Raw genomic sequence first — 14,466 nt, forward strand, 5'->3', positions numbered from 1 at the left:
TGCTAGACTACGAGGATAGTGCTAGACTACGAGGATAGTGCTAGTCTACGAGGATAGTGTTAGACTACGAGGAAAGTGTTAGACTATGAGGATAGTGCTAGACTATGAGGATAGTGCTAGTCTATGAGGATAGTGCTAAACTATGAGTATAGTGTTAGACTATGAGGATAGTGTTAGACTATGAGGATAGTGCTAGTCTATACCTGAGCAATCTGAGCGAGATTTCTGTGACAGCTGAGTTCCTGCTGTATCTGTGTGGACATTATGACGTGTGGGTTGATGGTGATGGAGGGTCCTATCGTGCCGAAGGTCACCACGAACTGTTTACTGTCGCTCTTCCACTGGATGTGTATCTGTAATACATCACATACTGTTTACCGAAAAATGTTCACCCAATCAAATTTTCGACCCTTCGACGCTTAATACAATTTGCGCCCACATTAAATCCGACCTTCACATTTAATAACTATGTATATTATCTTTTTTACAATTGTTTGCTGTAATGTTAAATTCACCCTTATTACAGAGGGCGATAAAGGCGAAAATTAAACTGCAGTGAAAATTTCCCAGTATACAGGAATCGAAAGTATATCTACAGTCTGCTTCAGTTGATAAAAATATAAAATAGCCTAAGAGATTCCAAAGGGAAATACACAAGACAAGCTAGTTAACGGGAAGAATCTACTTTAAATACGGAATTTGAGAGAAAAATCTCTTTACTTTCTGAGAAACAGCAACAATTTTATTTTTTATTTTAAACAACCAATCATTTGATCGATCATGGCAGGCTAAATGGCCTCAGATAAAATAAAACAGCATCAATACAACTGGACAAAATTCAAATTTAATGCTGATACAGAAAGATTTAAACTGGAATTGAGAATAAGTCCAGTGTGATGAAATAGACAGAAAAATGTCAACTAAGGGCTGCTGAATGCTGAATTTCTAAAATCTTATTCTGAGGGAGGAAATGTCTTTGTCTTAATCTCCAGAACAACTGATTACATTTCCCCCAAACGCTTTCCTGCTGTTAATATAATTGAATATTTTACCTATTACATAAATAAAAGGCTGTCATTTTAATACCTGTTGGCCAAAACTGATGATGCAATCCCATTGTGATATGGTAATGTCATTTAAATAGGATATTCTTGAAGCTGCTGTGCTGTCATAAATGGTTAAGTGGTGAAATTTTCTGAATAAAGACAGGTTTGGGCTGTCCTTATCTAGGGAGATAAAGACAGATTTATCATTATGATTTTAAATGATGTTACAATCATTTTGATCGAATAGGAGACAAAATATTGGAGACTGAACTCACCAGACTGGACCTGTTGGGGCCGTACACTAGGGTGAGCTTCCTGTAGCTGTAGGAGTGGACATCCACAGTGCTCCGCAGTCCTGACCGCTGGTCTGTGAAACAATTAAGGTCAGGCATTACAGTACATTCATCCCTGCATCGTGCGTGATAAAAACAAGATGGGGAACATCTCAAAGGCAATTAAAAAGTTTACTTTATTTTCTTTTTAAGGTCTTAATTGAAAGCAATTTAAAGCTCTTCAACTTGTACAATTAAGACACCATGTAAAGGAAGGCATCGTTTTTTGTCAAAACTGATTCAACTGTACTGTATTTTTATCACACTTGTCAAAATGGTTGGATATTTAATCATGAAAAAAAACCAACATCAATTTAACTTTCCGTATTAAAGTGCACTAACACCATTCAATAGAAGAAATCAAAATTTACATACCATTGTAGATTTCAGCGAAATCAGCGACGAGGCTGTAGAGGTGACAGATAGAGTACCACTCATCAATCACTTCCTTCACCACCTTCTTAAGGTTGTCCAAGTTTAGCTCATGCATGAAAATGACACGCTGCACCGGACCTGAGGAAATATCCGTTAAAGAATTCAGTGAGACTATGGATCATACAATGCTGCTATCAATCTCAAATTGTTTTATCTCCATAAAAGTGGAGGTCTACATGCACAGTTATAATTTGTTTGTGCATATAAACCGCAACTGAAGCTCAAATCTATCTATTTCTATTTAGCTTATAGTAGTCCAAACATCAATCAGTTGCTATTAACTCTGCAATTGTTTTTCTACCATGAAAATTTCAATTACCTTTACACGTACTTACCTGATTCTTTCTTGTTAGTAGTCTCTAGCGGGGCCTTGGCAAACAAGAACTGGAACAGAAACATAAACAGTTTCTTACAAACTTTCGTTTCCCTTCCATGGGAAGTCATTACAGTATACATGGAGGAAATTTTCTCTGCATTGTAACTTTGGTCTTTTTTGCTTTCTGCAATTTTACCGATGAAGGGTGGATATTTCACTGGGTGATTATTTTCCGGTATAGAATATTTGATTGTTTTCCATCATTATTAAGTTACTTGCCTACATTTTATTAACGAAATTATTAAGATAAAAAAACTTATGAAATATTGGAGATTCAGATATGAAATGTTTTCGTGATAAAACTAACCTCGACAATCCAGTTCCTGGATGGCTTATTGAGGATGCGGAGCTTCAGGGAGAGCAGTGCCTTCTTGAGACCGTCACAGGCTCTCTTGTTACAACCTTCCACATCAGGCAGGCTACGACAGAGCAGAAGACACCAGTCATACAGGTCCGATAGCAAGATGATACAGCAATAATGATCTACGTTACTTCTCATCTCCATTGCCAGTTAATTATCAAAACATGAGCTTTTTAACCCTTTCACCCCTAAGTAACTTAAGTTAACTCTACCATGCATTGATATGGATGAGTCCATTATGGTCTACAGTGTTGAAAGGGTTAAGTAAAGGCAAGTTGATGAATACGTTTTGTTTAATTTTACAATAAAGTGATGTTACGAAAAGATTTCTCCTAGTATCGTACCTGAGGATAGAGAGACAGAAACAGCTTCCCTCCGAGTCCACCTGTATCCCAGAATGCACTACACCATTCCTTTCAAACTACAAAATAGAATGTATCAACAAATACAGAAAGTCAGAACATACCTCAACTCTTGTGTCAAAATTTGTCTATAAAGAATCAATGACAATGATGGAAGTGAACATGTTTGAGATGGGGATATATTCATGGTTTTTAGTGTTGAGTAAATCAGCACGAAGATATCAACCCACAAATATAGATAAAAAGAATATTATACATTTCAGAACAAATACTGAGGCAGAAATGTCCACACCACGATCAGTTAAAGGAGTCATAACGCGAAAAAAATCCACATGTGAAAATTTCCTATTTTACAGTATGAAAAACATTTAAGCTAATACTGCAAAATCATTTTTTCTCTCTGTTTTTGCTAAACCGATTTCCAGGACAAGACACTTCTGGGAATTTTTTTTTTTTTCTCAAATATTCATTTCATAGATAAATCACCATAAGTTTTGAAATAGGATCATGAACTCAAGTTTTCACATATAAAATATGCAGTCAGTTTGCAAATTAACATACAACCAAAAATGAAGTAGTTTATAATTAGAGCACTGTTGAAGTGGAGAAATTTCGCACTGTTCACATCATGACTCTTTAAACTATCGCAGTGTGAAAATGTTCATATTGGCAAAAGTTCTTAAAGGCTTATATTCTAAATATCTGAATTTGTAAATAAATATTCACAAATATTCAATATTTTTGTGCTATTTATTTGATGATAAAATCGTCAGCATTTCCATGTCGTGATTTTTTTTTTTTACTTTTACAGTACGCTGAACACTGTCTGTTATGTCTATTTGGAGTAGGGGTCAGCACTGTTATAGGACGGCATGCGTTAATGTTATCATCTCTTCCTCTTTTAAAATGTTAACTAGCAATAGAAAGTTACTTTATCAAATATGTTGGAGCATGTTGTATTATTGTATTGATGAATGTATTTGCTAATTGTATTAATTGTATATCTATGTACTGTAAAGGTCTTTAGAGTGACTTATGTTAGCTAGATAGGGCGCGATATCTATGTACTGTAAAGGGCTTTAGAGTGGCTTATGTGAGCTAGATAGGGCGCTATATCTATGTACTGTAAAGGTCTTTAGAGTGACTTATGTTAGCTAGATAGGGCGCGATATCTATGTACTGTAAAGGGCTTTAGAGTGACTTATGTTAGCTAGATAGGGCGCTATATCTATGTACTGTAAAGGTCTTTAGAGTGACTTATGTTAGCTAGATAGGGCGCTATATCTATGTACTGTAAAGGGCTTTTGAGTGGCTTATGTGAGCTAGATAGGGCGCTATATCTATGTACTGTAAAGGTCTTTAGAGTGACTTATGTTAGCTAGATAGGGCGCGATATCTATGTACTGTAAAGGGCTTTAGAGTGGTTTATGTTAGCTAGATAGGGCGCTATATCGAATGTTGTATATATATATATATATATATATATATATTTATGTTGATGCCTGCTTTTCGTAGATAAGTGAATTTCAATGATGTACAAATACCAATATCACGGAAAAATGTAATGGTTTGGCTTTGCCGGCTCTCAAATATATATTGACAGCATACAACAAAGCATGTGTACAGCACGGGCTGGCTGGGCCCTGTGTATCTGACAGCACAAAGCATGTGTACAGCACGAGCTGGCTGGGCCCTGTATATCTGACAGCACAAAGCACTGTGGAGTGTTTCCTACCTCGTGTCCCACAGCTACCAGCGGTATCCTCTCCTCACAGCTTGCCAATATGTAGGACAACTCTGGTACATAATACGCTGCTCCCTTTTGTCGCTTAGCATGCGGCTCTTCCATCTCACCAAGCAGGACCTGTATTGGGGAACATTGTTTAACAGGCGAAAAACATCCCAATTTAGCTTGGACATACTGAAAGTATACTCATTTTAGCGGTATTCGAATTTCAGCAGCTTTCGCACTACCTCTCGTCCACTAATTCATGTCTATCGCTTAAATTATACCATGTAGCATATAGGCTAACCAAGCTACAAAATGCAAGATACCAGTACGTCTAAAACATTCTAACTTCCAGAACACTTGACAGCTCTAAAACAGTCTTACATCATGTATATTCTTTCATTAAATTGCACAATATTCAAAAAGAAAAAAAATACCTTTCTTTTCCTTCTCTGCAGTTCCACTTCAGTTTCTTCATCATCATCTGAAAGGGCAAAATTTATTCTTTTATTTCTTTTTAATTTTATTGTATTAAATTATGGAGTTTGTCTTATTTGATTATCAGACTCCTTGGGTGTGGAGACAGGTAAATCTGACATTTCGTCCAAAGACATGTTGTCGGAAATTACACAAGTTTTCCTGTTAGGTCAGACTGTATATGATGTTATCAATTGCATAATCGGTTTATAATTTTATAGGGACTGAATGCTCCAATAAAGTGAAAACACTACTGTCACATCAATAGACAGAGTTGTTAACTATACACTAGGTTTTGTTCTTTTATGATAATTGCATTTCAAGCAACGTTTCTGCAGTTTGTTGATCATATAGTAAAAGTCATCAGAATATAAATGAGTTTTGATGCACACTTTTACTTCATATACATTAAATGCTTTGATTTCAATAATGAACCAATTATATCGTTTATGGAATTTGTAATGAATGGGCAAACCAATCGACTTTGAATCATAATTGATCACAAGCCCATCACTAATATGAGAAGTCTGATGACTTACCAAACACCTTACTGTAGGGACCATGTGTGAAGGCGAACGTGTCGAGGGGCAGCAGACGACCAGCTGACCTGAACAGCTTGGCTCCGATGTCGTCGGACAGGTCGAGTTCCGTACCATCGGCTGTACACGCCGTGGTCTCCACCAGGTAGTACTTGTACTCCACACATCGGTCTTTCTTCTCGCGCAGTGACAGCACCTACAATTAACAAGCACGTAAATCTGTGTGACCAACAATTACTGATTCAATGATAATTGCAGGGGCTGCAGTGGCCAAGTGGTTAAGGGGTCGGACAATCTGCTACCACTAGCCCTCCACCACTGGGTCACGGGTTTGAGGCCTACGTGGGGCAGTTGCCAAGTACTGACTGTTGGTAGGTGTTTTTTCTCTGGGAACTCAAGGTTTTCCTCCACCACCAAAACCTGGCACTTCCTTAAATGACCATAGCTGTTAATAGGACATAAAACACAAACAAACCAAACCAAACAATTTTAATTACTGTAACACTGCTCTCTGATGAGTGAAAACTGCATCATAAAAAGTGTGGTAAGATTCCAGTACAGAAACAAGATAAGTTCTTCTTCATTATTAAATCAGTTCAATAAATAACAGGTTACTTAAACAGTAAAAGAAAATCTATCATCAAAGTGAAGTTTTTTTGTTTCTTTATTTCATGCACAACTTGCACATGGAATTTCCCTGTCAAGATCACTAAATAAACTGAAGTCCTACTGATCCAACAATAACTAGCCTGGTTGTCCCAATATTCATCGATTGCTTCCAAAACAGTTCTATTTTTACTGTAAAATAATGTCTCAGTAATCAAAGGCCGCTTTCTTTGATCGGGATCCGATGCGTTGGACAGGAGATGTTCGTTTATGAAATATGGTCAGACCTAGTAATCTGATGCAGCTTTCAGGCAAGTCTTGACAAACATTTGCAGGTCCCCCAGGATTTATTCTTGAAAATGTTACATTTACTAAAAGACAAACCAGTTGTTACACATAAACGAACAGGCCCCAGCATTTTCAGTATCCAGTCAAATTTAGCTACGATCAAAGGTTACCAGATAATCGAAGTAAAACTGAATATAAAACCACACTACTCACCACANGTGACTATTCTGTCTTTGCGTATTGCAGAGTTATCTTCTCTTGTGAGCAGGTATTGATTGTTACGTCATTGGTTTGAGTGAGAAAATTACGTCGTTTTCTCAAAAATTGATGACGTTACTCTCATAAACATATGACGTAACAATCAATACCTGCTCACAAGAGAAGATAACTCTGCAATACGCAAAGACAGAATAGTCACGCTACACAAAATCTCCCAACTCACCACATAGTGACTGGACTGTTTGGGGATACGTATGTAAAGCCTGTGAGGCCCGAGAGTGTCCAGGGGATGGTTATCCAGATTGATGAGAGGCAGGTGGCGCAGACAACTTGTCTGCAAATACTGGATGGACTTTTCACACCGGAGTAAACACAGCTGTAGTCTGAAATAAAAATTCAAATAATAGATAATCAATAGATAATCGCATGTCTTAAATAGATCTCTCAAAATTTGATCCTCAGCAAACAAAATGCTGTAACAATGAACTTACTAATTGTCACTTTAAATTATTTCAGCACACATGGAAGGGAACAGACTTTTTTTTTTTAAATGTCCTACAAATAATGTCCTATGAAAAACAATGGTGTGCCCTATGTCAATACATATGGCGAATAATTGAAGATATTGTATTTTATTTAGTGTTTAATAATCTCCTACCAGCTGGTGGCTGAATCACAAGTTTTTACTTAATAGGCTTAACTCGTTCACCCCTAAAATTGCATAATGAACTATTTCAACCTTTGAGTTGGAAGAGTTCAAATGTGCCCTCTAGGGTGAATGAGTTAATAACACTATATACTGATGTATGGTACATGCTTGTAATTTGGTGTATAGGTGTATTCCTCAAAAAGTAAATTTGGATAGTCGGATGGCGCAGTGGATAACACACTTGCGTTTCACCAAGGCGGCCGGGGTTTGATTCCCCAATTGGGGACGTAAAAAGGTATGGGGGTCCCCTGCCCGACCATGTGGGTTTTCTACAGGTACTCTGGTTTCCTCCCACATAAGGACACGGTCCCAGTGTGCTGACTCCTGGGCCAACAAGAGTTTTTAATGTAAGTTGAAATAACTTGTTTCATACTTGTTGTAAAATAAATAAAGTCTATATTCATTAGGATACCACAGCTTTAAGGCCGATGACATAAAATCAAATGTCCTAAATGCAATTAAGTTAAGATTTCCGCAGTAAAGCGGAATACTTACCGTAGATTTACAATAAGTTTATCGAGTCCCTTCTTGTCGCTATTAAGACACTCTGTGATGTCATCAATGACCTGTAAATCTGAAATAATAAAAACATAATTGTTAATTAAGTACTTAATATACATTTGACACAATTTAAGATGGAAAGTCGTGTTTTTATAATCAGACGGAAATCAGATGATTTTTACAATGAAACAAGGGGATCAGATATCTTTACAATCAGATTGGTTATAAATGTTTGTATCTTTTTTTTCCCCATTGGACAGGTTTATCAATTATTTTACATCCTGTATACTGTGAAACTTACCTTCACTATTAAAATCTATATTTGCCAACGTTAATTTGGCCCTTCACAAGTAATGACTATAATTGTGCAGTATGCTGTACATATGAATATTCGCTTTCATGAAAAATTTGCCCCCCCCCCCCACTTTTTGAAGGGGATAGATTTGCTGGGATAGGATGACATAAATCTAGCAGTTTTCCTTCAAACAAGGCTCTGAGTATAATTAACTATGCCAGGGAAAGAGATTAGTCTGTTAGTGTGCAACGTTGACTGAAGTAAGGTGTGGAACAAGTACATAAAAGTATGTGAGAACGGCTATGTTTGGTACCTGTTTGTGCGGGAGTGGAGGCCATCATTGTGCCTCTCTGCGAGTCGATCATGATCCGGAGGTGCTCCGATTCCATACAGGGGTGTAACACGGGAATGTGGAGCGCTGTGGGAAGGTCCTTCATCTCACCTGCAGCAAACAAATGTTTCTTTGTTACATGTTGTAAATCCTTCAATTTCTTGCAGATAACTGTACAAAGCATCTGAACAACAAATGACCAGATGACACACACAATTTGTCATGGAATTTCAAGATTAGACTAAAATGTCATGTGGGATATGGATGAAACTAGGATCATGTAAAATATAATTCAATGCTCTTTTATTTTTACATGTCACCAATTTACAACTGAAGTAAACAATATTTACCTGTGTATCATGTCAATGCTATCACAAATCTTTTTTGAAATATTTAGTCATATTGAACACTCATTAATCATTGTGCTGCCAAATGTTCAAGAAAATTCTTTATATTTCTATTGAATGAAACCCCGTCAAATCATTAGACTGTACTTACATTTTTCCACTTTGTATCTTTTCATTTCTTTTGCGAGATCCTGAAATCAAAAATTCAACCATTCATGTTGAAAGAAGAAAAGATAGAATTTTTTCTCAATATTACTCTATGAGATTTAAATTTTTGTCATTGTTTTTAATATCTTCTTCTTCCTTTCAGCATTTGTGGGCAAAAGAGAAACATTGATTATACTTTTTTGTTACAACACAATATTTCGATCAAGATACTCAATTTGTTAACATATTTTCAGCATTAGACTACAACCCTTAATTCATCAACATGATTGGAACAGCTCTGGTGAAGACTCGTACCTGTAGCTTAGCGTGAGTCCGGACCTCTATCGTTTGCATCAGGAGTCGCTCGATCGACAGATGGGTACTCTGAAACAAGTAAACACAGGAAGGATGTGATAATTTTATTTGATAATAAACTAGATATTCATGGTAGGAAACTCACTGAATATTGGAAAATAATAAATTCCTAAATAATTTTATTTTGCGTGTGACAAACTTTTCATGGATGAGTAATTTTCACTTGGATTCAAGCTTCACTCTGCCTTGAGTTTGGATAATCTATATATTTACTGTTGTTGGAACATGCCATTCAAGCGCCTCAAAGATTTTATTTTTTTGACACCCTATTCACCTAGCCAATCTTAATATGCCATGTTACCTGAAACACACATAATATTTGTTTTGGTCCTAGCTGAACCCATTATCCAAATGACTATACATACCTTGATGGCCAGCCCCACTCTATGACTCTCCTCAGGAGACATGGGTGGGGTGTGGCTGATCTGTAATGGCCGGCCCCAGTCCTCCTCAGATACATGGATTGTCAATTTGTATACTGTAAATACCAATGTCAATTAACATTAAACCATTTTTAAGTATAACAAACAATCTGGTTGCAATGGACAAAATAGGATTTATAGTCTCCTTCCTCCAGACAAACTTTGGTATCGGAAATAAACGATTGTTTTTATTTTGTTTAACATCCTATTAACAGCTGAGGCCATTAAAAGATGTCGGGTGTGAGATCCAATAGCAGTAAGCAACAATCCACCATCCAAAGAAACACTCACATACAAAATATGAGAATTGTAAGTGAAACATTATATGAGATAAAACCCAGACAATTAGACCCACAGACTAATTGTAATGGACAGATGGAGGGAAAATTTATAGCCTTTTCAAGTAGTATTGGTGGGAGACTAATAAAGTGATACTATAAATGTATGGTGAACTTATCTTGACGGACTCAAACTTTTAGCGCGTTATCAAATTTTAACAGATATTATTGCATTGATCAATTGGTGCACTCACAAGATATATGCAGCAATAAATAATATACAGTAGCTTCAATGTGTTCAGCCCTAACTATTAAGCACTGTATTTAGAGCGGAAAAAGTGCTAAAATTAAAGTACCACTAAAATAGGTACATTTACAGTATTGGGCAGTGAGATTGAAAAATCTCACAACAGCTATATTGTAAGATTTACCTGTAAAGGGTATAGGAGAAAAGATGTTCAAGTATATACATTAATTTTAAGAAAACAGAATAATTTTAAACAGAACATTTTTACAGAGTGATCCAAACTTCTTTTGTGTATATACTGTATGTTGGGAAATTTTCGCCCTTCGCCGGTAAAATTCATGTTTGCCCAGCTTTAATTTCGCCCTTCACAATTAAATACTATGTATACTTTGTTGTGTACTACTATTCACTGTAATGATAAATTCGCCCTCATTACGGAGGGCAAAAAAGGCAAAAAAATAAACTGCAGCGAAAATTTCCCAGTAAACAGTATATATTTCTGTCACTCACCGACAGGTTCCTGTTGTGACTGTTGTTGCTGCTGCTTTTCTCGCTTCAACTGGTCTCTGTGAAACACAGATTTATATTTAATACACTGGGCAAATTCTTAATTAACAGAATTAAATTGGTATCCTTGCTTAAATTACAAATAACCCCCTCAAAATTGTTGAAGCCAATTTTATAAAATTTCAATCCTCCTTTAATGTTTTCCTCCAGATCTATCCCTGATCACAACACTGACATCATATATGTATATATAATTATTTTTCTGTAGCCTTCCAGAAAAAGGGGGTATGATAGCATTTCCATTTCAATGCAAGCAAAACCTACAGGCTGATACTCAAAGAATTATCCTTATTCATCACTAAAGCTTGGATGAGGGGGGAATTCTTCAAGGTATGAAGAGACTCTCTGAAATACCCCTGCCTCCCTCCCTCGCATGCATTTACTTTTGGAATAGTCCTATATCATTACTTTTAAGAAATCTAGCTTTTACCGAAAGGATGTAACAATTAAATGATTTTCCAAAGACAATGACAATTAACTACCTATCACTGCCATACCAGGGTACTGAAATATCTGTATCATCTAGCTGGCCAGATTTTTAGAACACATTCAAGCTTTTATATGAAATACTGTGAAATAAATATATCTTTCTGTTGGAGTTTTGTTCAACATACTGTTCACCAGATAATTCCAACAGCCTATGAATCCCTTGATTTTTTAACGAATTACGTATACTTCTACAGTATACTGGTTACTGCAACTATTGGATTACAACACGTACCTCCAGTAGGACACGACGAGTGATTTGCCGACCAGGTATTCTTCCACACGTATACTGTCTCCCATTCGCTCCCTGATCAGTCTCTGCGTCTGTAAAACACACACACAAATTTGAAAGATAACGCTGGCTCATCCATTGGCACAGATATATTTACGCTACCACATACCGGTATTATCCCCTTCGTTTGTAGATTTTCAACACAGAAACTATACTTCAATATCTACGTTCCTACGGTAATCAAAAGTTCTTATTCATATTTTAAAATATACCCTGAAAATGCACTATATGCCAGTTGCTTGTTTGAAATTTACTTTTTAACTCTCAACCCATAGTGTACTGTTTTCAAGTGATTTGTTCAAATTAGTACAATTAGCATTCAGAAAAACAGAAAACGTTATAGATTTCAAGTCACAGTTGAAGACGACATCAAAATAGTTACCTGTGAATTCAGCACCTCAAGCTGTAGTGACTGGCAAAACGAATCTTCACAAAAGTTAAGGTCAATTACACACAAGTTAACTAAACTATTACCAGTACACCAACACACTAACATACACAATACAAAGTTTTATTATATTACCTGATATTACCTGTTTATCTATAAACACTATAATATAACTCATAATATTTGATAGATGATTTACATCAATATATCACCCTAAATGGCGATTTTTTTTAACTTTAGTTTTGAAATATGTGTATGTTGTTCTGATGACGGCCCACCTAGTAGGCCAAAACATGTAAACTGGATTAGATTTGCCGAGACTCCTCATTTGATGTTATCTGGTCATCTCTTCTTTCAAGTTTCAATGATTCGTATGGCCAGAGCAGTGAATTACATTTAGGAATCCATCAACTGGGATATACAGAACTCATAAACATATATGATATTTTCAAAGCTACCTACATTTTCATAACATGTATTTTCTTTTTATATAATGAAAATCAATGCCGTGTTCAGTTATTATGCTTATATTTGAACATAAGTGCTTTAATACTGATTATTTTGTCCAACCCTATCTTCAGGTTGAAAGGTCTAGATTGTATATATAGTTCATATAGCACAACCAGTGTAATGTTTATGTGACATTTCAATGACTTGTATGACATATTCTCTGTCATCTTCATCAGACAAATGACCAGTAAATTGTATGTACACTAAGGACTGTTCCAGAAATAACAGTATGGAGGGATGGGAGGCACTTTTTCAGACCCCACCACCTATAATATAATTATGCAGGTGCCTCCCACCTCCCCCATACAATTAATTATGGAACAGCCCTAAGGTGTAAAACATGTATGAGTCAGCCAAATTAAAATCACAATCAATTCATATATCACTGTACACATGCTTTACTGGTCATTGTAGAATGTTTGGCTGAAAGGATACGAAGCACCCTATAAAGGTCGTGAATCGGTCGGTCGTTGTCAAGGAGACGGGACTGGGCCAGCTGGTGAATGTAATTCACCTGAAATAACAGAAGTGAAAAATAATATACACAGAAACTCACAATTCTGTAACATATCTAAGGTAAATGCTTAAAGCCAAGAGGAATACAGACATAAATTTACTTAGCATGGCATTTTCATCAAATTTAACAAAATATTAGATGACACACATTTGTCTTACATCCTCATTTGTTGAATCATAATCATGTGGAGGTTGATGATTTGTGATATTGACCCGTTGTTATTATTTTTAGAAACTGTAGGTCAATATTCACTTTATGATGTCATTTCAATTGTATCGTCACAATTCTCTCTGCCCAACGCAGTGTTTTTTCTCTCCCAATTTTCATACATTCTGTTTTTTTAAATGATTAGAAGCATTGTTTATCATCTAACAAGCCAATAAAGACTTTTATTTTGGTGAACATGTGGTTATATGGACCTGACAAAAATTGTATTGACCTCGACTTCGTTTAAGTCAATATTACTTTCTCAGGATCATATAACCATATATCCACCTCAACAAAGTCCATAATTCATAATTATACTTTATTCATACTGATATATTTCTTACTACAATGTACTGTAGACACACTTCACACCAAGAAATTAATTTAAATTCATTTCCCCTGAAAATCTGCAATATGGTCTTCCTTACCTGTAATGAATGTACCAAGGACTTGCCATCTGGAAGTGAAAAGGATTGTAATATTAAATAGATAATTTATTTTAAAAAATCAATAAATCAGTACACTGAGAAATTATTTGACTAGAAAATGTTTATTAAACACACATATGCTACCACTTCTGTTTTGATAGAATTAGAACTAAAAACAAAGTCTTACCAAAGAAATGGAGCTAAATGCAAAGTCTAACCAAAGTCAGTCAAGCATTAAATGTAGGTCACAATGACCTACATTTTCTAAATTGGTATACGTGTAATTTTCCCCAAGATGTGTCCATAAATGAAGCTTGATGACTGGTTGACTTGTAGTATCTGAGAAATGGAACTGAACGCCCAAAGTTTAATTAAGATGTAAAGTCTGACCAACCGAACTGGCAAACACTAAATGCCCCATTCACTATGTTATGAATTGATGCCATCTCCCAAAAGTCTAATATAATCTCAATTTTGACAAAACCTTTAAATAAGATTACCATGTATTACATTCCTGAATATATTTGACCTCAGTTTGTTGGACTCCTTCTCCAATTCTGCCATTACAGTGTATCTTCCACGTTTCTAGACATCACTAGTTACACAATTTGTAGACATCACTACTTATACGATTTCTAGACATCACTAC

General features: G+C 35.9%; 1 protein-coding gene across 5 annotated transcripts in view; it reads right to left on the bottom strand.

Annotated features, from left to right (window-relative positions):
- The window catches only part of LOC110450699 (mediator of RNA polymerase II transcription subunit 14-like), a 34,557-nt gene that overhangs the window by 12,431 nt on the left and 7,660 nt on the right, over positions 1-14,466 (bottom strand). For all 5 annotated transcript variants that reach the window (XM_021498334.1, XM_021498335.1, XM_021498333.1 and 2 more), the window contains 20 exons: positions 13,818-13,846; positions 13,101-13,179; positions 12,150-12,193; positions 11,711-11,799; positions 10,933-10,988; positions 9,841-9,953; positions 9,416-9,484; positions 9,105-9,144; positions 8,589-8,717; positions 7,975-8,053; positions 6,994-7,153; positions 5,658-5,853; positions 5,079-5,125; positions 4,648-4,776; positions 2,895-2,971; positions 2,497-2,608; positions 2,149-2,197; positions 1,754-1,891; positions 1,322-1,413; positions 204-353 (listed from right to left, as the gene is read on the bottom strand). In XM_021498334.1, the coding sequence (XP_021354009.1) occupies positions 204-353; positions 1,322-1,413; positions 1,754-1,891; positions 2,149-2,197; positions 2,497-2,608; positions 2,895-2,971; positions 4,648-4,776; positions 5,079-5,125; positions 5,658-5,853; positions 6,994-7,153; positions 7,975-8,053; positions 8,589-8,717; positions 9,105-9,144; positions 9,416-9,484; positions 9,841-9,953; positions 10,933-10,988; positions 11,711-11,799; positions 12,150-12,193; positions 13,101-13,179; positions 13,818-13,846 (1,877 nt within the window). The remainder of the gene's footprint in view (positions 1-203; positions 354-1,321; positions 1,414-1,753; positions 1,892-2,148; positions 2,198-2,496; positions 2,609-2,894; positions 2,972-4,647; positions 4,777-5,078; positions 5,126-5,657; positions 5,854-6,993; positions 7,154-7,974; positions 8,054-8,588; positions 8,718-9,104; positions 9,145-9,415; positions 9,485-9,840; positions 9,954-10,932; positions 10,989-11,710; positions 11,800-12,149; positions 12,194-13,100; positions 13,180-13,817; positions 13,847-14,466) is intronic.

This window comes from Mizuhopecten yessoensis, unplaced genomic scaffold (assembly GCF_002113885.1).
Source record: "Mizuhopecten yessoensis strain PY_sf001 unplaced genomic scaffold, ASM211388v2 scaffold5459, whole genome shotgun sequence".
NCBI lineage: Eukaryota > Metazoa > Mollusca > Bivalvia > Pectinida > Pectinidae > Mizuhopecten > Mizuhopecten yessoensis.